The 24,535-nt window shown below is 42.6% G+C and overlaps 1 protein-coding gene across 1 annotated transcript in view; it reads right to left on the reverse strand.

The window, feature by feature from the left end:
• Positions 1-10,256: 10,256 nt before the first annotated feature.
• LEMD1 (LEM domain containing 1) overlaps positions 10,257-24,535 on the reverse strand; it is a 29,638-nt gene continuing 15,359 nt past the window's right edge. Inside the window, 2 exon segments of the mRNA XM_088845005.1 lie at positions 10,257-10,455; positions 11,356-11,432. Of these exon segments, the coding sequence (XP_088701131.1) occupies positions 10,257-10,455; positions 11,356-11,432 (276 nt within the window).

Consider the following 24,535-nt stretch of genomic DNA (forward strand, 5'->3'; position numbering starts at 1 on the left):
TCTCCAAATGGCCTACTTTTGCAAGCAATATCTCACCTTTAAATAAAGCTGCTAGCAAATGCAGAAAACTGTCTATGTTCTTTTGCTAAGTTGCAGTATTGGGCTTATAAGTGAAATATAGTAAGGCAGCCTCCAGCATCTATATAGCTGTTACTTTTCTGACAACGTAAAATCCCTTTACCCTGGGGTCTCATATACTGGGATGTGTTTTCCACACTCATCAAAAATTAAGAAAGATACATCATATCATCTGACTTCTGAATATGGTGATGAGAATGGACACCAGATATAGCAAGGGAGTTGATTAGTTTCAGAGCAGAAATCAAGAGATGGAAGGCATCAAGTGTGGTGGGAGAGTCAGGGTCTACTTCACTAGGCCTCCACTGAGGAAAGTTAAAAAAAATCAGAAGACTTAGTGGGGTTTGGGGCTACAATGTGCATGTAAGTACCCCCACATCTCTGATGGACTCTGTTAGAGCCGTCAGCGTTGACTCCAGCTTACCTGCTTGTTATCGGTGAAGTGTATCCTGCCTGTTCTGGCACATTCTGGTTGGGTTTCCATGGGCACACGGTGTGGAAAGTCAAGAGACTTACCCCGATACAGCTTGTCGTGGCCACAGTGTGTTATTGAGGGGGCAGTGGGGCTGGGATGCACAGAAGAAAGGAAGCCACACGATACATAGGGGTCAGCTACACAGGGGCAGAGAGTCTGCAAGCAGAACCGAAACTGGAGATGTATTTTGTTTGGCTCAGTTTTGAGGGCTTAAAAAATTTCTTAAATTAGTTGCCAATCTGAAGAATTCAGAGGTTTCACCTAAATATCCAGAATTTTCACTCTTCTTGAAAAACTGACCCACCTTCCTGCATGGTGAGTCCTGGCTGGGCTGGGGAGCTGTTGCCCCCTCCGGGGCAATGTGCATTGAGCAAGTCACAGGACTCACTCATTCACTTACACAGTTTGCCTGGGCCCGTGGATGTTTGGGCTCCCCAGGGGTTCAGATGGTAAAGCGTCTGCCTGCAGTGTTCGATCCCTGGGTTGGGAAGATCCCCTGGAGAAGGAAATGGCAACCCAGTGCAGTATTCTTTGGGGTCACAAAGAGTTGGACATGACTGAGCGACTTCTCTTTCTTTCTTTCTATGGATGTTTGAGCTTGAGACCCCTGATGTTGTGAGCAAATGCTATGAGTAATTGCTTCATTTCTTTTTTATTTTTTAAAACTGTGGTAAATATACATAACACATAGCTTCCCTGGTGGCTCAGACAGTAAAGAATCTGTCAGCAGTGTGGGAGACTCAGGTTTGATCCACGGGTTGGGATGATTCCCTGGAGAAGGAAATGGCAGCTCACTCTGGTACTCTTGTCTGGAGAATCCCATAGACAGAGGAGCCTGGTGGGCTACAGTCCGTGGGATCACAGAGTCAGACATGACTGAGCGATTAGCACTTTCATACATAACACAAAATGTACCACTTTAACCATTTTTAGCTATGCAGTTCAGTAATCCTAAATACTGCTGTGCGACCATCACTCCCATCCATTTCTGAAACTTCTCTTATCCTCCCAAACTGAAACTCGGAACCTATCAACCAACAGCTCTCCACTCCCCCACCCCTCAGAAACTGGCAACCACCATTCTGCGTTCGGTCTCTATGAGTCTGGCTATTTTAGGTAATCACAAAAGCAGAATCATACAGCACTAGCCCTTTTGTGGTTGGACTATTTTACTTAGCACACTGTCTTTAAGGTTCATCAATGTAGTTTCCAACTCAGAAATCTGTTGCTCATTTTACAGAGGAGGCAACTGAGGCTCCAGGTAAGCATTCCATGCCCACAGGGGCATGGTGAGATTGGAACCTGGATCCCCTGAGTTCCATCTCAGCACCGTCCCCCGTGTCATCCCCTTGGGCTAGTTTCAACGTTCCAGCAGCATCAGGAAGAAAGACGTGCTCATCCTGGCAGCAGAGCCCCCCTTACTCAGGCAGGCTGTGAACGTGCCCTTCTTGCTTGCCCCACAGCAGTCTTGGGAAAAGCAGAAGAGCTGCGCTCTGGTCGGAACAGTAGCAGACGTGTGACCCATACTCCCTGAGAGGCCAACAAACCCTAGTTGCAACCACAACAAAGCAAATTCATCCTGTCCCCTCAGCGTATTTTTAGCTAATCCCTCAGCTCTGAAGAGAATTCAACAATGGCTCTCTAGGAACTGGAGTTGTCAGGAAACAGTGAGGCACCCACGTCCACGCCCGCAGCTACCTAGAATAGCCCCTTCTGGCTCTCCAGGGAGTGATTCATTAGGCAGGGTTGTGTTTAGGTTACATCCACATGTGAGAACTTGTGCAGGAGCCATCGTTTTCAGCAAACGTGAGCCAGTGCTGGGTGCTGTGTATCTGCAACCCCTCTGCATATTTCTTCCTGCTCTGCACTCACCTACCTTGCCAGCAGGAAATGGGCAGGAAGCTGTCTGTGTGAACCAGTGGGAAGACGCCCTGATGGCAGTTGCTTTGGCTTCCACGTGCCTTCTTACTGGGTGCGTTTCTTCTGAAGTAAGCTTGCTCAAAGTGAGTGTGGCTTCACACAGACTAATTGGCTTCCCTTTCATGTTCTGCCATCCAAGATTCTAGGGGAAATCTTCCTCAGAATCAAATGCTAAATTGGTTTGGCACTTTCTTATTTTAGTCTTGAGATTATTTCTTGATTTGTAAAAGAGTAACGTTTAATTTTACTTCAGAGATCAGCCTCTTCATGTTACTCTAATCAGCAAGACTTTTCTTGGCTGAGGGGTAGTGGTGGGGTTTGAGGACAGAAGGAAAGTGGGGGGGGGGGAGCAGAAAGGAAGACCTCCCAAACATCAATAATCCTTTTTCTTGCATGTAAGAATTATTATCAATACCCTAGATGTGAATAATGTGGTCTAGCACTTCTTTATTTATGACTGTGGCAATGAATATAACTTGGTGCTTAACCAATAATTTTTAAGAGGTGGGAGCACAGTATTTCTTTGAATGTTGAAAGCCAGAAATAGAACCTTTAAGAATTTCTTCCATCTGCCAGCCTAAACGTTGGCTGCATAGAGATTTCAACAGCACACGTGATAGAATAGGACTTGTTGCCCCATATGCAAACACATGCCCACGAAATCCAGCACCCCTTGGGACATGAAATTAGTTGAATCCTGTGTCACCAGCCAGCGCTCCCCTTAACTGCTTGGCGATCAGAGGGAGAACAGTCACTCTGGGTGGCAGGTATCACCCAGAGGTAAGTGACATTTAACCCGTGTCACTACCCACTAACACTACCCATGCCCAGGAAGGACAGACTGTTCAGAATAAACACGCAAAATGATGCCTTTCAGCAGCAGTTTGCTCATTTTAGGAACTTCTCACAGGGATAAGTAGGAGGTGAAATCTAGGGTATTGGTTTTGTCATTTCAAATGTCTGTTTGGGTTGGAAATGGCTTGAAAAGGAGCTGGGCTTGTTCTGGATGAGTCAGGACTTTTAAGAAGAGACCCAGAGACGATTAAGATACAGTCCCCAACCCAAAGAGCTCCAAGATTTGTAGGAGAGGCAGACAAATAGTTGGAACTGGAAAAATAAAACACCCTGATGTCTTGGCGTTTGCCCTTGATGAGAGAATAAATCTCTACACCAATTCCTTTCCCATCAGTGAGACTAGTGGTGGGGGTGGGTGAGGAGCTCTGCCTGGGAATTCAATTTGGCCTAAAGTCAAGACAATCTCAGTGTCACAGCTTCTGCCGTGGTGGTGCGTAGCTGAGAGTGGGGTGTGGCAGCTAGATGACTCGGAGTTGGGAAAGGCACCAAAGTGAGGCCTAGTTCTTTTCTCTCCACATTTTAGTTTCTTCATCATGGCTACACTTTCAGAAAAGCCCACTACGCATACAGCCTTCCCTGCACCAGCTCTGTGAGGTCAGTTTGGTGGCAACAGTTTCCTGGAGACAGAGGACAGCGGTCCTGGGAGGACATAGCTCCCCTCCGTATGCACACTCTCCCCGGATCACCAGGGAAAGGGAGCCTTCAGAGATGATCGTGAAACACTTGGGTCACATCATGGAGATTCACAGAACATGGCAGTGGTTTGAGCTCTCTACGCAGAGGGGTTTCAACGGCCCCCCATCACACCTACCCTATTTGCTCGGTCAATTGCAGCAGCTCCTTCCTTGCCTCCAGGAAGTTCCATGAAGGAGCCTCGTGCCTGTGCACCAACAGCAGGGAGCATCCCCTGACCTCCCTGCTCCTGCCCCTGCTCCTGCAGCCTTGAGGGACGTGGTGCCCTCGCTGAGGGCGACACAAGAAGTGCATGTCAGAGTGCGCCCCCTCCCTCCCACCGATGCAGGGCTTCCTGCTCCTGTTGCTGCCAGGGCCCAGCACCCTGATAACTGCCCTGTGTGCCCAAAGTGTCTCAGGGGCCTGGGCAAATGGCTCCTTCAGTCTGATGCCTTTTTAGAAGGCTTTCTCTACCCAGTTCTCAGGGGAAGCCATGGAAGCTATGGAAACTGCCAAGGAAGACAGGGAGGCAGGGATGGTTCGCTCTTAGAAGAGGTCCTCTTCTGCGTTAGCCCCAGGATTAAAAACCTTAATACGGTCCCCGAGACTTGCTATGATCCGAACTCTGCCTTCCTTTCCAGGCCCATTACTCACCACCCGCCTTCAGTTTCATAGTGCTTCTCACCTGCCCTGCCTCACCTACCAGTCTTTAGAAACACTGTGCCCTTGGCCTGGAGACGGTCCTTTCACCTTTAGCCTCACCTACTTTTCTCCCACTTCTGTTGATTGAATCCTACTCCTCCTGCTGGGTTCAACTATAATACCACTTGCTCCAGGAAGCTATCATGTCTACTCCCAACACTGGAGAAAGTCGCCCTCTTCTATACTCCCTGTCCTACCATCAAAAGGAGGTCACTTAACATTGCAATGTCTGTTGGCATCTCCTTTTCCCCTACCAGTCCCTTAAGAGTAGGGACTGTATCTTACATTGATTTTATTTGCCTTTCTATTGAGAGGATGCAGGAGATGATAAATTATCAGTTGGATGAATAGTGAAACATTTCCTGAGATCAAACTCGTACCCCTGAGTCTCTTTCTGTAAGACACATTTTTCTCAAAGAGGTAATCAGTCCCCAGTGTGCACAGGCCCCTGATGGACCCACCCTGCTGGTCTTCTGGCCTGACACTTAGGGTCAGCCTGGCTTAGGCTTGAGCTAGGATTCCTCCTACATAAACATCTGATGGGCATGAACCACAGCAGTGCTTCTCAAACTTTACTGTGTATAGGAATCCTGGGATCCTGTTAAAATGCAAATTCCAGCTTGGTAGTTTGGGGTAGGGCCTGAGCTGCCAGTGCTGCTGTTTGGAGACTGTACCTTGAGTAGTGAGGCGCTAATTAGAGGTCTTGTTCATTCTCCTGAGACTGATTCCAGGATTCTAATTTACAAGAAGTAATTGGCAAAGATACGAAGTACTGAAGAAGGCTTTCTAGGAGAGATTTATTTATTATGCTCTATCTTATTGACAACTGAACAAGTGGCCATCACTGTAGGTTGCTTTCTCCTGTTCTTATGCTCAATCCTCTACTCTCTTGTTTAACAGAGGCTGCTAAATTTCAAATGCCCACTCTCCTAGCCTCCCTTACTGTTCTGCATGCTAAGTCGCTTCAGTCATGTCTAATTCTTTGAGACCCTTTGGACCATAGCCCGCCAAGCTTCTCTGTCCATTGGATTCTCCAGGCAGGAATACTGGAGTGGGTTGCACTCCTCCAGGGCATCTTCCTGACCCAGGGATCGAACCTGTGTCCTCTGGGTCTCCTGTTTTGGCAGGCAGATTCTTTATCACTGAACCACCTGGGAAGCCTTACTGTTCTGAATGAAATTCATAGCACAAGCTGGGGATAGGAGGTGGTGAGCTCCTAAGTTCTGCCTTAAAATACTAATGCAATGGGCCGAGTTTCAGAACTAATTCCAGGAGTTTAAAGACAGCAGGCCAATATCCACAAATCAATCAACGTAATACACCATATTAACAAACTGAAAAATAAAAATCATATGATTATCTCAATAGATGCAGAGAAAGCCTTCGATAAAATTCAACATCCATTTTTGATAAAAACCCTCCAGAAAGTGGGAATTGAAGGGACATACCTCAACATAATAAAAGCTATATATGACAAACCCACAGCAAACATTATCCTCAATGGTGAAAAACTGAAAGCATTTCCCCTAAAGTCAGGAACAAGACAAGGGTGCCCACTCTCACCACTACTATTCAACATAGTTCTGGAAGTTTTGGCCACAGCAATCAGAGCAGAAAAAGACATAAAAGGAATACAAATTGGAAAAGAAGAAGTAAAGCTTTCACTGTTCGCTGATGACATGATCTGCTACACAGAAAACCCTAAAGACTCTACCAGAAAACTACTAGAGCTAATCAATGATTACAGTAACGTTGCAGGATATAAAATCAACAAACAGAAATCCCTTGCATTCCTATACACTAATAATGAGAAAATAGAAAGAGAAATTAAGGAAACTATTCAATTCACTGTTGCAACGAAAACAATTAAATACTTAGGAATATATCTACCTAAGGAAACAAAAGACTTGTACATAGAAAACTATAAAACACTAGTGAAAGTAATCAAAGAGGACACGAATAGATGGAGAAATATACCGTGTTCGTGGATTGGAAGAATAAATATTGTAAAAATGAGTATACTACCCAAAGTAATTTATACATTCAATGCAATCCCTATCAAGCTACCAACAATATTTTTCACAGAACTAGAACAAATAATCTCACAATTTGTATGGAAATACAAAAAACCTCGAATAGCCAAAGCAATTTTGAGGAAGAAGAATGGAACTGGGGGAATTAACCTGCCGGACTTCAGGCTCTATTACAAAGCCACAGTCATCAAGACAGTATGGTACTGGCATAAAGACAGAAATATAGATCAATGGAACAAAATAGAAAGCCCAGAGATAAACCCACGCTCCTATGGACACCTTATCTTCGACAAAGGAGGCAAGAATATAAAATGGAGAAAAGACAGTCTCTTTAACAAGTGGTGCTGGGAAAACTGGTCAGCCACTTGTAAAAGAATGAAACTAGAACACTTCCTAACACCATACACCAAAATAAACTCAAAATGGATTAAAGATCTAAATGTAAGACCAGAAACGATAAAACTCCTAGAGGAGAACGTAGGCAAAACACTCTCCGACATAAATCACAGCAGGATCCTCCAAGACCCACCTCCCAGAATATTGGAAATAAAAGCAAAAATAAACAAATGGGACCTAATTAAAATCAAAAGCTTCTGCACAGCAAAGGAAACTCTAAGCAAGGTGAAAAGACAGCCTTCGGAATGGGAGAAAATAATAGCAAATGAAGCAACTGATAAAGGATTAATCTCCAAATTATACAAGCAACTCCTGCAGCTTAATTCCAGAAAACTAAGTGACCCAATCAAAAAATGGGCCAAAGAACTAAACAGACATTTCTCCAAAGAAGACATAAAGATGGCTAACAAACACATGAAAAAATGCTCAACATCCCTCATCATCAGAGAAATGCAAATCAAAACCACAGTGAGATACCATTTCACACCAGTCAGAATGGCTGCTATCCAAAAGTCTACATGCAATAAATGCTGGAGAGGGTGTGGAGAGAAGGGAACCCTCTTACACTGTTGGTGGGAATGCAAACTAGTACAGCCACTATGGAGAACAGTGTGGAGATTCCTCAGAAAACTGGAAATAGAACTGCCATATGATCCAGCGATCGCACTCCTGGGCATACACACCGAGGAAACCAGAATTGAAAGAGACACATGTACTCCAATGTTCATTGCAACACTGTTTATAATAGCTAGGACATGGAAGCAACCTAGATGTCCATCTGCAGATGAATGGATAAGAAAGCTTTGGTACATATACACAATGGAGTATTTCTCAGCCATCAAAAAGAATGCATTTGAATCAGTTTTAATGAGGTGGATGAAATTGGAGCCAATTATACAGAGTGAAGTAAGCCAGAAAGAAGAACATCAATACCGTATATTAACGCATATATATGGAATTTAGAAAAATGGTAACCTGAACCCTGGATAAGAGACTGCAAAAGAGACATAGGCATTTAGAACAGTCTTTGGGACTCTGTGGGAGAGGGTGAAGGTGGAATGATTGGGGAGAATGGAATTGTAGCATGTATATTATCATAAGTGACCAGTCCAGGTTCGACGCATAAATTTTCCTCTGTTCATTTCTTTGCATTTGTGCTTTTTTAATAAAAATACTTTTAACTGTAAAAAAAATAAATAAATAAAGACAGCAGGCCAATATCTTTGCAATTCTCTTAGCCTTCCTCTTATGCTTTTTAACTTGTAGTCACAGAATAGCTGCTGATGCTCAATAAGATCAAGCATCTCTAAATATCACCAAATATCTAGTCAGTTTCAAATTTTCATGATCATAATTTTCTCTACAGTTTGCTTGAGTCAGGATCATATTACATTTGGTTATTTTTAATAGTGTTATATGATTTAAGCTCCAAATTTCTTTTTAAGAGATAAAAATAAATCCCTGTTTGTTTAAGCCAGCTTTGCTGAGTTTTATGTTCCTTACAGCCAAACTGTAATACAGTACACATTTTTTTAAATTAAAACTTTCCTGAATTAACACAAATCAACACAATCTGCTTACAGAAATCTTTAAAAACATGGAATAGTAAAATAAAGAAAATCAGAGTCCCATTGTTGAAGTGCTATTAACATTTTGACATATTTCTTCCAGTGTTGTTTGTTTAGTTGTGATAATACAGTCGTAATGAATCTGCATCATTTTTGCTTACCATTAAAAAAAAGCATTTTAGGGGTGATGAAAATATTCTACAATTGATTGTGGCAATTGTTGTATACCTATGCATGTTCTAAAATATGAATAGGTGATGGTTGTTCAACTATTCATACTCTAAAAATCATTGAAATGTACACATTAGGTGAACTGTATGGCATGTAAATTATTTCTTAATAAAGCTGCTTAAAATTTTTTAAATAAGCATTTTCTGTTATGATAAGCTTTTAAATATTTTAAATTCTTGTACAGTCATCTATCGAGAGGCTAAATAAACCTCAACTTATTAAGCCTTTCCCCTGTTGTTGGATATTTGAGTTGGCTCTACCTTTTGACTGCCATGAACATCGCTGCAGCTAACTTCTTGGTACTTAAGACTTCTCTGTCTAGAAGTAGCTCTCCCCAGAAGCTGAACTATTATGCCAAAGTGTAACAATGCTTAAGCATTTATTGAACATTTATTGAGGGCTTCTACCAGTTAGCTGTGGACAACAATAAGTATTATATCAATACTTTAAATGTGCAATTTCTTCAAATTCTTCACCACCCTAAGAGTTTCAGTTCAGTCGCTCAGTTGTGTCCAACTGTTTGTGACCCCATGGACTGCAGCACGCCAGGCTTCCCTGTCCATCACCAGCTCCTGGAACTTGCTCAAACTCGTGTCCACTGAGTCAGTGATGCCATCCAACCATCGCGTCCTCTGTCACCCTAAGTGTCTATTTTATCCCTGTTTTCAGAAGTTGAAATGAAGCTCGGAGAAGACAACTACCTCCCCCAAGCTCACAAAGCCAATCAACAGAGGAGCTCAGGCGCTTGCCCACCCCTGCCCACTCCCAGGGCCGTGATAACTACACTCCGCACCAGGTCTTGATCTTTTCAAACCTTTCTAAGCTCAATGGTGAAAATGTAATCTTGTTCTGAGTGATTTTCTTTTCATTACTGGTGATGTTGGCTAGTTCTTTGGGTTTGCCAAAGCAGATACGTTCCCTTTTTTGTTCATCACCTGTTGTGGCCTTTCCCATAGTTGACTACCCAATTTGAAGAATGAATAAAATGTGATCCACAGCTTATCACCATAGTTAAAAAGAACAACTCCAGGCACAGTTTCCTTCTTAGAGGTCTGCACAAATGTAAAAGTACTTTTAATGATGGCCAACCTGACTCGGGGAACTTCCTACTATCAAGCTCTTTGACACAAATGCCTGGCTCGCTCCCTCATCCCTTCCACCTGTCTGGAGCCTGGCCTCAGACCCTTCAGCTCAGCACAGGGCCAGGGAAGACTACCCGGCTGTGGGGCTGGGTCTCCACCTTGAGAGTAGCCTCTGTTCCCTCCTGAAGCAGGAGGGCTCGGAGCAATACTCAGGCACATGTTCATCACTCTGCTTCTAAAGCACTTAACCAAAGAGTTACTTGCTTTCCATAGTTATGTAGACAAATATCACAATAATGAAGATACCAAACACAGCAAGTGTCAAGCCCACTGGAAACGTTTCTAGGTTCCTGTTTCCAGCTCTCCTGTTCACTCTGCAGCAGGCTTTCTCTTTGAAGTTCCTCGGTGCTTTGTATCTGATGTTTGATGCTCTTGCAGCACATCTGTGAAAACAGCAGTGGTCTTCAGGATTGTGTACAACTGCTACTTGAGGACCCCTTAAAATGCGTGGGGCTTTGGGCCCAAGAGAGTAACCATGGTGGGACTTCAGGAAGCAACCCTCTGCTCATTTAAAACCTAAGCAAATTTCAAAGAGTAATATTAACAGGATATCACCAAGATGTGAGATCTCTAAAATCCCACAGAACGTGTATTTATCACCCCCTGTGTGACATCTTCTGATAGTGGTGCAAGGCCAGGCTCAGGGCCTTACTGGTGCCCACTGGGGATGGGTACTTGCTGATGGGGGCATCTGTACATTGGCCCTCTCCCTTTTTTCCACAGGTATAAGCACTGATTTTTCAGGGAGGAGATGGGAACTACTTTTGAAAACTGATTATTTTACATTGCCAAAGGAAAGAGGGGAATTTCTGATCTGCTAGTCAAATCCTGGCAATCGGCCAAAATTTATTCAGAAATTAGGAAATATACCAGAAGGCTTTACTGTTTTGACCCATAAAATGTCCTGTTTTGAGCTCTTATTTCAACTCCTTGCTCTTTTTTTTTTTTTCATTCCCTTCCCCACCAATAAAGGTTTCTAAATGACTACCAATATTTCTAAATGACTTGGGTTCTGGCCTCAGCTTACTGTGATTTATGCTATCCTCCTCAGCTTCTCTGGCCCATTTCCTTATCTCTAAATACGAGTAATGAAGTGCAGAGTCTGTAAGGCTCCTTAGACTTTGAAATTGTGAGAGATCACCAATTTTTCTCCTTTCTCAACACATTCTTTTTAGACTCAAATCCTTCACAGAAATCTGAATAATGAGTTTTTTTCCAGGAGTTGCATAAGACTCATATCTTTTATATATACATATCTTCTCATATGTTAAGAAAAGCATTACCTTCTTCCCTCAGTATGCTTAGAATCCGAGCAGAAAATTTCTACGGCTTTTGGTTTACTGGTGGAAGTCTTGCATCTCTAATGAACAGAAAAAAATATCAAGAATTTATAGTTTCCAATGTTTTATACAAAGAATCTTATTTTTTTTTCTAGGAAAAGTCATATAATCTGAGAACTGATAAGTGTTTGGGATATCAGGTAGCTTGTGTGTGTGTGTGCTCATTTCTCAGTCATGCCTAACTCTTTGCGACACCATGGACTGTAGCCCACCAGGCTCCTCTGTACATGAAATTTTCCAGGCAAGAATACTGGAGCAGGTTGTCATTTCCTACCCCAGGGGATCTTCCTGACCCAGGGATTGAATCCACGCTTCTTGCATTTCCTGCAGTGGCAGGTGGATTCTTTACCCCTGTACCACCTGGGAAGCCCATTGGGTAGCTTAGTACCTCATAACACAAACTTTAAGTTCAGTTCAGTTCAGTCACTCAGTCGTGTCCGACTCTCCGCGACCCCATGAATCGCAGCACGCCAGGCCTCCCTGTCCATCACCAACTCCCGGAGTTCACTCAAACTCATGTCCATCGAGTCGGTGATGCCATCCAGCCATCTCATCCTCTGTTGTCCTCTTCTCCTCCTGTCCCCAATCCCTCCCAGCATCAGAGTCTTTTCCAGTGAAACTTTAAGTTAGCCTTCCTTTATTAGTAAAAACATCCAAGTTCTGTAGAGTAATACTTTACTTCAGTGACTCAACACGAACAGCAGACATGCCGGTGACGAGGGTCACGTGATGCCAGCAGCATTCTGTTCTTAAATATCGGCTCTTTCTTTTCTCTCTTATTTGTACTTCTTTATTGGTTGAAACTTTTCTTAATGATCCCGCATCATTTTTATACAAAAAATAAACTTATTTTAAAAGACAAGTTGGCAATGAACATGGATTAGAAAATAATTTAGGAAAATGAAAATGTTCTGTAAGAGGGGTAGAAGGGGAGATAATCATGGCGTTTCTGTTTTTTCCTTTTCCCCCAAATTTCTTTCATACTGGTATATTTTTCAATGATGTCAAAAGGTATAGCCCTTTAGGCCTTTGTTCCCTCTCTGTGAAATAGAGTTGCAAAGATTACATGATTTAAACTGAAGTGATGAAAGCGTCTGGCACATGGTAAGCATTCAATAAACGTTAGTCATAATGATTGGGAGAATGATAACTGTTGTTAATCTCATGTTGTCGTTTCTCCTCATATATCTGGTTTTCCTTGACTGTCCATTCATAGTTAGGATTCAGACCTCATCGTCCTCAAATGTCTGCAGTGTCCAGGGAGTAAACCCTAGGACGGTGAAGATGTGGTGTCAGATGGTGTCGCTGACCGCCGTTTATCAAGTTCTAGGTTCCATTTTCCATGAATGCACTGAGCCTCCTCGACCACCCTGCCCTCATCTGGTAGACACTCATTGCTCCATGTTAGAGATCGTGTGTTTGACGCACAGAAAGGTTAAGTACCTTTAAGTTAAGTTGTCTAAGGTCACTCAGTATTATCAATGGAACTCTATCCCAGACTCCTCTTTTCCCTCCTACAAGAAGTCGTCTTCACTGCCCTTATCCACTCAGATCACTCATCTGGTCTATATTTCTTTGACCCTCATGTACATATTCTATACCTGACTTTATTGACCTGAAATTTTATTTATTTGTTCAACAAACTTTGTACTGTGCTGCTGAGTACCAGTCCCCATGCTTGCAGTGAGGATTTTTAAAGGGACCACCACACCATCCTTGTCCTAAACAGCTGATCACTGAGTGTGGGGATTTTGTGTGTATTCTGCACTGACTTCCTTCTCCCCAGTCAGACCATCTGTTGGATGTCACAGAGCTGTCTTCTATTTCTCTTCTCCCCCCAGTTTTATTGAAATAATTGACATATATCGTTGTATAGATTTAAACTGTACAGTACGATGGCTTAATTTTCTATTTCTCTTTAATCAAGCCATATTATCCACCACCGGGGGTAGATATTTGTCCCCCTCCCAGGGTCCCAGCACCCCCGAACACAACAGGAACCTCCAACAGCTGCTGTGCCACCACAGGCCTCAGGAGGCTGTTGGCTGAGGCTCAGGGGGTCAGGCGCCAAGAGCAAGATGGAACTTGCCTCAGACAGGGGAGGACTGACCTGCACCTGCACAGAATAAACAGAACAAGATCCAGAAGGGAAGTCCAAAGGAGGCGTTCTGATAGCAGGAGTGAGATAGACTGACTCAAGGGTGATGGAGGGGTGGGCAGAAGAGAGAGGCACTGGCCACTCGTGTGAGTCACAGAATTAGCAGGAGGAAGGAGAGCCCTGGTCTTAGCAAGTGTGTCATCAGGACACCCAACAGAACACACAACTTAGTGAGTCTGGACAACCACCTTCAGCGGGTGCTGTGTCAGCAGGTGTGATGGTCTCAGCCCAGCGTGGGGTGGGAAGGGCCTGGCCTGCTCTACGACCATCTACTGGGGGTCACCCACTCCCAGCAGAGACCACCAATGGTGAGTCAGTTGTGGCCTCCACTATTCTGCTCTACTCACTCTAACCCCACCTTCTTAAGCAAGATGTTCTCAGCAGTGGTTTAGTGGTATCTGGGCAGGGTCTCTGCAGATGGTATGAGCTGTGCCTGGCACAAGAGTACCATGTCAGAGGGAGCACTGTTCCCAGTGAGGACATCACTGCAGAAAGAGTTATGTACCTGCACTACATCAATTTCCTGGAGGAAGAAAACAAGGCTCTGGAAGTAGAAGGACTTTGAAAGCTCCCACATGTGTGGGCTGTGGGGGCCTGCTCACCAAGAGACACTCAAACTATTTCCAAGGGGGCTGGAAAAAATCTTTTGTAAGCACATTCTTTTCTTTAAACCTTTTTTAATTACAGAAGTTTCAAACATATACAAAAGTAAGTAGACAATAGTATAATGAACCTCTGTGTACCCATCACATGCAATTTCTTTTTAATTCTCTTACACTTAAAAATAGATATGTTACTTAAAGCATTGGGGTAGAAATCTGTTGCAAAATCAAATTATAGGATTTCATAGTTCTCAGGCAATCACATACTCCCCTCCTATCTTTCCTCCTGCCATAGGAGGTGTAGGCCTTTGATTTCCTTTTCTTCTATAATTTATTGCCCTTACTTATATTCCTAGAGTTCTCCTACAGTATGTAAAAGGTGAACATTTTGATTTTCAAAAAAAGAGTAATTATGCTTATCAACATGACTCTACCGCCATCATAATAATAAAAAGACTGCATAACAGGGAGAGAGTTACCAGCTGATGTTAAACACAGTAAAGTACAAAATGCTGTGTGCACATTGATGACAGCTGTGTAAATACACACTGCATGTGCCCATAAACAAAAACTGGAGGGAAATTGAAAAAAGGAAATCAGTTCTTGCATGTTTGTAGTTGATTTATTTTTTATCTTTGAACAATTCCTTTAATGTTGTTGTAATATGATTTTCACTGTAAACACCATTTACAATGGAACTAAAAAATATTCGTGCTCATTAAAGCCATGGTTTAGTGAGGGTAAATGGCACCCATGGGGAAATGGAATATCTCTGCTCTTTTCTCCCTATGCCCGGAGCTAGATTCTGCAAAGGCAGCTGCTTTTGCAGAGCATTTGCTGCTGATACATGACCTCCTCTGCTGCTCCACCCGCTTCAGTATACCCCTAGCACCAAAATCAGAAAAATACACTCATCCACATATTACTGACCAACTGTAGATATAAATGTAGTAGTTCTGAAATATACCAGTACAATAAACCATGAGTGTCTCACTACAATACCAGCTAACGCTTACATAGCATTTCCCGTGAGCTAGTCCCCGTTCTAAGCAATTTACAGAAATAAACTCATTTAATCCTACCACCCTATGAGGAAGATGCTTTCATAATGCCCATTTTGCAGATGAGAAACTGAAGTACGAGTGGTTTAAGTAGTGCGCCCATGGTCACACTGCTGGCGAGATGGGGGAGCCGGCGGCCAACCCGGGATGTGCCGCCTCGGAGTCCCTCCTCCTCACACCGCGCTGCACTGCATAGTGATGGCGCTGCTTTACTGGAAGGGAATTAGAAATACTGTGCTTGAATGTTTAATATCTTGGGCATTGAATGTGCCTCAGTTCGTTTAATCTAACAACTCCAAGAGCTAATCGTCACCATTTTATAGGCGAAGAAATAGAGACTTATAGGCTAAATTATATACCCCAGATTACACAATTAGTGAAAGGAACAGCTGTAATTTAAATTCAGATATTCTGGCTTCAGTGCCTATGTTTTCTGGTTTTTAGTCTTGAAATCATTCCGTTGGGGAAATTCATTATTACAAATACAACAAAATATATTTCTGAAAACTGATATCGTTAATTGATATTCAATCATCAATTTCCTGAAGAAGTAACACTTGTAACCATCAGATCTCTTCTTAAATATTTCAGATAAATTGGCTTTTTAATAAGTTTTTTCCAGGTAGACTATTTTGTGCTAATTTTGGCCTACTTATATATCAGTTCAGTTCAGTCACTCAGTCATGTCTGACTCTCTGCGACCCCACGGACTGCAGCACGCCAGGCTTCCCTGTCCATCACCAACTCCCGGAACTTACTCAAACTCATGTCCATTGAGCTGGTGATGTCATCGAGTCAGTGATGCTACTTATATTGAAGAAGGAATTCATAGGGCCTGGACTCCATCTTAGGCCTGTTCATGCTGATCATGCTCAGCCACTTTTCCAATGGACTCTGAACTCTGTGTTTCAGCTCAGTTCAGTTCAGTTCAGTCGCTCAGTCGTGTCCGACTCTCCGCGACGCCATGAATCGCAGCACACCAGGCCTCCCTGTGCATCACCAACTCCCGGAGTTCACTTAAACTCATGACCATCGAGTTGGTGATGCCATCCAGCCATCTCATTCTCTGTCGTCCCCTTCTCCTCCCATCCCCAATCTTTCCCAGCATCAGAGTCTTTTCCAATGAGTCAGCTCTTCGCATGAGGTGGCCAAAGTGTTGGAGTTTCAGCTTTAGCATCAGTCCTTCCAATGAACACGCAGGATTGATCTCCTTTAGAATGGACTGGTTGGATCTCCTTGCAGTCCAAGGGACTCTCAAGAGTCTTCTCCAGCACCACAGTTCAAAAGCATCGATTCTTCGGCGATCAGCTTTCTTCACGGTCCAACTCTCACATCCATACATGACCACTGGAAAAACCATAGCCTTGACTAGGCAGACCTTTGTTGGCAAAGTAATGTCTCTGCTTTTTAATATGCTATCTGGGTTGGTCATAACTTTCCTTCCAAGGAGTAAGTGTCTTTTAATTTCATGGCTGCAATCAGCATCCGCAGTGATTTTGGAGCCCCCCAAAAATAAAGTCTGATACTGTTTCCACTGTTTCCCCATCTATTTCCCATGAAGTGATGGGACCAGATGCCATGATCTTAGTTTTCTGAATGTTGAGCTTCAAGCCAACTTTTTCACTCTCCTTTTTCACTTTCATCAAGAGGCTTTTTAGCTCCTCTTCACTTTTTGCCATAAGGGTGGTGTCATCTGCATATCTGAGGTTATTGATATTTCTCCCAGCAATCTTGATTCCAGCCTGTGCTTCTTCCAGCCCAGCGTTCCTCATGATGTACTCTGCATAGAAGTTAAATAAGCAGGGTGACAATATACAACCTTGACAGACTCCTTTTCCTATTTGGAACCAGTCTGTTGTTCCATGTCCAGTTCTAACTGTTGCTTCCTGACCTTCATACAGGTTTCTCAAGAGGCATAAAAACGACAACAGAAGGATAAGACCCCCTCCAGACAGGGGAACCTTAAAGATGGTATCTAGGTTACTCATCGCCTAAGAGAAAACATACACTAATCACCCCTTCCTCCAGACAGGCCATAAATTTGTCTGTATCTATCGGAGTGTAACCTCGGGCTTACTGATTGTTGGCTAACTGTTTGACTGTTTGAGCACATGAGCACACAGCACGTGAATGATGGGGTTACTGGCGTTGTATTTTCCTTGGTTTATGTAAGTCTCAAGGAATTTGGAGTGGTGGGTTCAGACACGTACACATGGGGTATAAAAGATTTTCACAAATGTTGGTCGGGGTCCTTGGCTAAGAGGAGACTCTGCCTTGGGTCCACCGGTGTAATAAACTGCACCTCACTATCTGCGTTGTCCTCCTGAGTGAGTTTGTTTCCCGGAATGCGTGGCTACAACAATATATATGTGTGTGTATATATATATGTATATATCATATTGAATGTGAAAGTGGATTGTATATGAGATATTATGTCATACTCTGTTATGGCTAACTATAAAACACCGGGCTATTATCTACAGCCAGTAAGAACAATAATCATTTTGTATCCTCATTAAATCATTACTCATCCAAAAACGTACTCACTTTTGAAAAATAATCTACTTTGACTAAAGCCATTCATACTGGCCCATAAACACATGCAAGTTTGTTTGCATTTCCACAAGAAGTGTATTTTACAATGTAGACCCAAACCTAGCCAGAAATGTCATAGGCTGACACCCACAATTATGGGCAATCAAAGGGGTGCCGCATGCTGGGTTTCCCACCCTTTTTCTCTCTTATCCTCCCATGATTTCTAACTGTTGGACTCTGGGGAGTCTAGAGGCAGTGAAGCTCCTGGGGGTATAATCACTAATTATACTAATGCAATTAGTGATTCACTAACTCACTAAAGCAATTTTTTGGAAAAGGCCCGTATGTAGAACCAGACTTTTTACCAATGACTTGGCAAACTGTCAGTTTGCGACCCTGCTTAAAGGCAGAAAAAACCCTTTTGATTTAGAACTCTTTAAAATTGAGTTAGCCCAAATCCCTTTATTGACTAAAATGATTAAGTTAATAAAAGATTTTACAATAACCTCAGACTCTTACTTTATTGTTTTTACCTTTAATTTATTAAAGCTCTCATCTAAAACATTGTGTTCTTTTAACCTAAGTAATGATTTTGAATTAATTTAATAATCTGCATCACATTTACAAAAGAAAGGTTAAAAACCTTGTGATCATTTGCATTCTCGATTTTTAAAACAATTCTCAGCAAACCAGGAATAGAATGGGAATTTCCTTGTTAAAAGGTTTCTTCCAACACCTACACCAAAAATCATACTCAAAAGGAAAATGTCATAAACATTTTCTCTTGATCAGAATCAAGTAAGAATTCTTACTTTTATCCCTCTGACTTAATATTGTAATAAAGAGGTCAGGCAGCCCTGTAAAACAAAAAGAAATTAAAAGTAATCAAAACGAACTAAAGAGATTTACAGAAAAATGATTATGATTGCAAAGAGTTCATTGTTAGAAAATCAATATACCAAAGTCAACTGAATTTCTACCTACAAGCAACTAACCATTTAAAACATAATTTTTAAAAGATACTATTCCCAATAGTAGTCGCAAAGAGTCGGACATGACTGAATGACTAAGCACAGGACAGCACATCACCTAACACAGCTACCTAATAAAGCTAACAAAAGATGAGCCTGACCTTCACTGCGAAAATAATAAAATCTTACTGAAGGACATTAAAGAAAATTTCAATAAATGTAAAGAACATGAACAGGAAGACTCAGCAGAGTGAAGATTCAGCTTTGTCCAAATTAATTTATTAAGTCATACAGTTTCAATCAAAATTCCAGTCTACATTTTTCGTGGAACTTGATAAACTTATTCTAAAATTTATATCGAAGGACAAAGGGACAAGTAAAGACACCATTTAAAAACAACAAGGTGGGAGAGGTATGCTAAGGGAGTTAAGACATTCTGCTCTCAGCACAGGCCAGATGAATTGGTCAGAATAAAGACTCCATTATATTAATCATAGATTTTTATTTCCTGTATTTTATGATGCTTTGACATCTTGGGGCTTTGTTAATCCAGGAGAGACTGTAAAGCATGCCATTTCATATGCAAACCAACCAATCCAAACTCACCAATCCCTAACCACCTCTCACACACCAAGCTAATTTTTCTCCTGCTGTGAATCAGCCCTGACCCCGATGTTGGACAACTAGGGCTCACCCTATACTATAGCCCAGAGCCCACTGAAGTTATTCAAACTAGCTAATCCTAAAATGCTTGCCTTGCCTGACCCATTCCTTCCTGCAAACATCACACTGACGGCGTGAGACCATGCTTTCTTTCACTCCCGCCTCCTGCCTGATTCTGATACTTCTCCACGTGGCCGAGCATGGCATGATGTGCCCCTTCCTCTTGGGAACGGTAGGCAATAAACTCTTCTTTCAAAGGCAGTTGTCTCTACGTCTGTCACCTTACCATACTCGATTAAAACACATCCTGTGTACATTTTAAAACACCCATGTGTGTTTAGACATTGATGTATGACGAGAGTTAACACTGGGGATAAGAAGAGAAAGGACAGCTTGCTCCAAGTGGCACTGAGGCTAAGATGGGGTGGAGGCGCTCCTCCGGCTTCTTCAGTTAAGTGTAGCCCAAACCCTGGACATCACATACGTGCTCAGTCGCTCAGTCGTGTCTGACTCTGCGACCCATGGACTGCAGCCCGCCAGGCTCCTCTGTTCACGGGATTCTCCAGGCGAGAATCCTGGAGGGGGCTGCCATTTCCTCCTCCTGGGTGTTATAAATAGAGCAAGCATAAAAAGACTCTGAGAGGTGGAGAGAAGCAGATGGGTTAGGGACCTTGGAACCCGAGAAATGACATGTGGTGAGTGCTCTGAGTTTTCTTTACAGTTTGTAAATCCTGGAATGGGTGCTAGAAAAGCCATAACCTGCAATCAGACCCCAAAAAGCTCACTAGAAAACCAAAGGACAAAGAAAAGGTAAAGGAGCAGTCTAGTAAGACAGAAGACTTTTGATAGTAACTGCCCTACTCCGCCAAGGCATACGCCACCCTCAACACAAAGGCACATGGAAGGTTGGACTTCCACTTCCGAGTGTCAGAACCCCCCGCCCCAGCTGGGTGTGTCAGTGTAGGCCACGTGGGGCCTCACTCCCTGAAGCCCAGCAATAGTAAAACACACACACACACCAGGGCAGCGGTGCAGGCCCAGTGGGACCCTGGGCTTCTACCCGCACCAGACAGCAAAGAGCTGGCCCTCCTCTTTCCCACCAGTGTGGAGCACGAGCAGGCCCGCTAAATAGAAGATTTAAATAGGATCCAGAGCCTCATAACTCAAGCGAGAAAAAACTAACAGGGGCCAACACCAAGTTGACACAAATACTAAAATCATCTGACCAGGATTTTAGAGTAACTTTCACAAAGCCCTTCAAGGAACAATGAGACATGTTTGAAACAAATGGAAAACTTTTAATTCTCTACAGAAATGGTACAATATATACAGAAAAATCAAGTGTAAATTTTAGAATTGAAAAAACTCAACAACCAAAATTAAAAATTTATTTAGATGGGCTTGACAGCAGAATGAAGAAAACAGAGGAAAGAATCGATGTCCTTGGAGATAGAAGTACATAAATCATCCAAAACAAACACTACAGAGAAAACAGAATTAAAACAATGTCTCAGAGTCTTAATGGATTATAATGTCTAACATGTATGTCATCAGAGTCCCTAAAGCAGAGGAAGATGAAGTCAGGCTAAAAAAGGTATCTGGAGAAATAATGGCTGACAAAAGGCACTAACCTACAGGACTAGAAAAGTCAGTTTTCATTCCAATCGCAAACAAGGGCAGTGCAAAAGCATGTTCAAACTACTGGACAATTGCATTCATTTCACATGCTAGTAAGGTTATGCTCAAAATCTTTCAAGCTAAGCTTCAGCAGTATGTGAACCAAGAGCTTTCAGATGTACAAGCTGGGCTTAAAAAGACAAAGGAACCAGAGATCAAATTGCCAACATTCACTGGATCATATAGAAAGCAAGGGAACTCTAGAAAAACATCTATTTCTGCTTCATTGACTAAGCAAAAGCCTTTGACTGTGTGGATCACAACAAACTGTGGAAAATTCTTAAGGAGATGGGAATAGCAGACCACCTTTCTTGTCTCCTGAGAAACCTGTATGAGGGTCAAGAAGCAATGGTTAAAACTGGATATGGAACAACTGACTAGTTCAAAATTGGGAAAGGAGTATGACAAAGCTGTATATTGTCAACCTGTTTATTTAACTTATATGCAAAGTACATCACAATAAATGCCAGGCTGGATGAATCACAAGCTGGGATCACGACTGATGGGAGAAACATCAACAACCTCAGATATGCAGATGATACCACTCTAATGGCAGAAAGTGAAGAGGAACTAAGGAGCCTCTTGATGAGGGTGAAAGAAGAAGGTGAAAAAGCTGGTGAAAACTCAAAAAACAGATCATGCCATCTGGTCCCATCACTTCATGGAAAATAGAAGGGAAAAAGTGGAAACAGTGACAGATTTTACATTCTTGAGCTTCAAAACCACCGTGGACGTTGACTGCAGCCATGAAATTAAGACTATTGCTCCTTGGGAGGAAAGCTATGACAAACATAGACAGCTTATTAAAAAGCAAAGACATCATTTTGCTGACAAAGGTCCATATAGTCAAAGCTGTGGTTTTTCCAGTAGTCATGAACGGATGTGAGAGTTGGACCATAAAGAAGGCTAAGCACCGAAAAACTGATGCTTTTTAACTGTGGTGTTGGAGAAGACTCTTGAAACTCCCTTGGACAGTAAGGAAATCAAACCAGTCCATCCTAAAGGAACTCAACCCTGAATATTCACTGGAAGGACTGATGCTGAAGCTGAAGCTCCAATACTTTGGCCCCTGATGTGAAGAGCCGACTCATCAGAAAAGACCCTGATGCTGGGAAAGATTGAGGGCATGAGGAGAAGAGGGCGGTAGAGGAAGAGGTGGTTAGACAGCATCACCGACTCAATGGACATGAATTTGAGTAAACTCTGGCAGATGGTGCAGGCCAGGGAAGCCTGGCAGTGCTGCAGTCTGAGGGTTGCAAAGAGTTGAAACGCTACTTAGCGACTGAACAACAACAGCAAGTAGTCTACGGATTTAAGAAGCTGAACGAACTCCAAACAAGATAAACCTAAAGAAAGCCATGCCGAGATACATCACAGTCAACTTTCTGAAAACCTTTGTGATGCTGAAGGGTATCATAAAGAGAGTGAAAAGGCAGCCTGCAGAATGGGGAAAAATACCGACAAATCATGTATCTGATAACAGTCTAGTATTCAGAATATATAAAGTCTTATAACAAAAACAACAAACTATCTATTTAAAATGGCTTGAGTAGACATTTCTCCGAAGAAGATACACAAAAGGCAGATAGACACTTGAAAAGATGGTTTAGCATCACTAATCATTAAGGAAAAACGCAAATCAAAACCGCAATGAGATACTACACCCACTAAATGGCTATTAAAAAACTTGGAGTGGAATAAGGAGAGTTGACAAAGATATGAGAAATTACAACTCTCATACACAGGTAGTAGGAAAATGCTGCAGCCATTACCATATGTCCCAGCAATTTCACTCTTAGGTATGTACCCAAAAGAACTGAAAACAGGCACTCAACTATTTGTATGTGAATATGCAAGGTAGTACTACCCAAACATCCTTCAATGAATGAATGAATTAAAAAATTGTGGTATATCCATACAATGGGCTTCCCTGGTAGCTCAGTTGGTAAAGAATCCACCTGCAAAGCGGGAGACCTCGGTTTGACCCCTGGGTTGGGAAGATCCCCTGGAGAAGGGAAAGGCTACCCACTCCAGTATTTTACAGTCCATGGGGTTGCAAAGAGTCGGACATGACTGAGCGACTTTCACGTCACTCATATACAATGGACTATTCAGTTCAGTTCAGTTCAGTCACTCAGTCGTGTCCGACTCTCCGCGACCCCAGGAACCACAGCACGCCAGGCCTCCCTGTCCATCACCAACTCCCGGAGTTCACTCAAACTCATGTCCACAGAGTCGGTGATGCCATCCAGCCATCTCATTCTCCGTCGTCCCCTTCTCCTCCCTCCCCCAACCTTTCCCAGCATCAGAGTCTTTTCCAGTAAGTCAACTCGTCGCATGAGGTGGCCAAAGTATTGGAGTTTCAGCTTTAGCATCAGTCCTTCCAATGAACACCCAGGATTGATCTCCTCTAGAATGGACTGGTTGGATTTCCTTGCAGTATAAGGGACTCTCAAGAGTCTTCTCCAGCACCACAGTTCAAAAGCATCGATTCTTCAGCGATCAGCTTTCTTCACAGTCCAACTCTCACATCCATACATGACCACGGGAAAAACCATTGCCTTGACTAGACGGACCTTTGTTGGCAAAGCAATGTCTCTGCTTTTTAATATGCTATCTAGGTTGGTCATAACCTTTATTCAGTCATAAAAGATACAGATACATGCTACAGCATGGATGAACCTTGAAAACCTTATGTTAAGTGAAAGAAGTCAGTCACAAAATATCATATACTAAACGATCCCATTCATATGAAAAGTCTGGGAGTAAACTCACTGGAACAGAAAGCATATAAATCACTGTTAGGAGCGGGGTGGGGAACAACCGGTCACTGGGTACTGAGTCTCATTTTAATTTCAAAACGCTTTGAAATTAGATAGAGGTAGTGGTTTCACAGCATTATGAATGTTCTAAATGCCACTGTTCATTTTAAAATAGTAAATTTTGCGTTATGTGAATTTAGCCTCAATTTTTAAAAATGTCTGACTCCTGTCATTATGCTGTGACTGTCTGTATGCAGTGGTTCCCAGCCTTTTTGGCACCAGGGACCACTTTTGTAGAAGACTAGGGAGGGAGGGAAGTGGTTTTAGGATGATTCAAGAGCATTATATTTATTGTGCACTTTATTTCTATTATTATCACATTGTGATATATAATGGAATAATTAGACAATAATGCAGAATCAGTGGGAGCCCTGAGCTTGTTTTCCTGCAACTAGATGGTCCCATCTAGGGGTGATGGGAGAGCAGTGGGGAGCGATTGTAAAAGCAGATGAAGATTTCTTCAACTGCCCACCACTCAGCTTTTACTGTGCAGCCTGGTTGCTAACAGGTGGTTGGGGATTCCTGCCTTTATATCTTTAGTCAAGAAAATACATAATAAAGTTTTGGGGCGAGAGTAAAAGGTCATAATGTCTACAGTTTAGTTTGAGAAACAGTAATATAGGAACAAAGCTAG

This window comes from Moschus berezovskii, chromosome 17 (genome assembly GCF_049115385.1).
Source record: "Moschus berezovskii isolate FMDL1 chromosome 17, NW_MosBer_1.0, whole genome shotgun sequence".
Lineage (NCBI taxonomy): Eukaryota > Metazoa > Chordata > Mammalia > Artiodactyla > Moschidae > Moschus > Moschus berezovskii.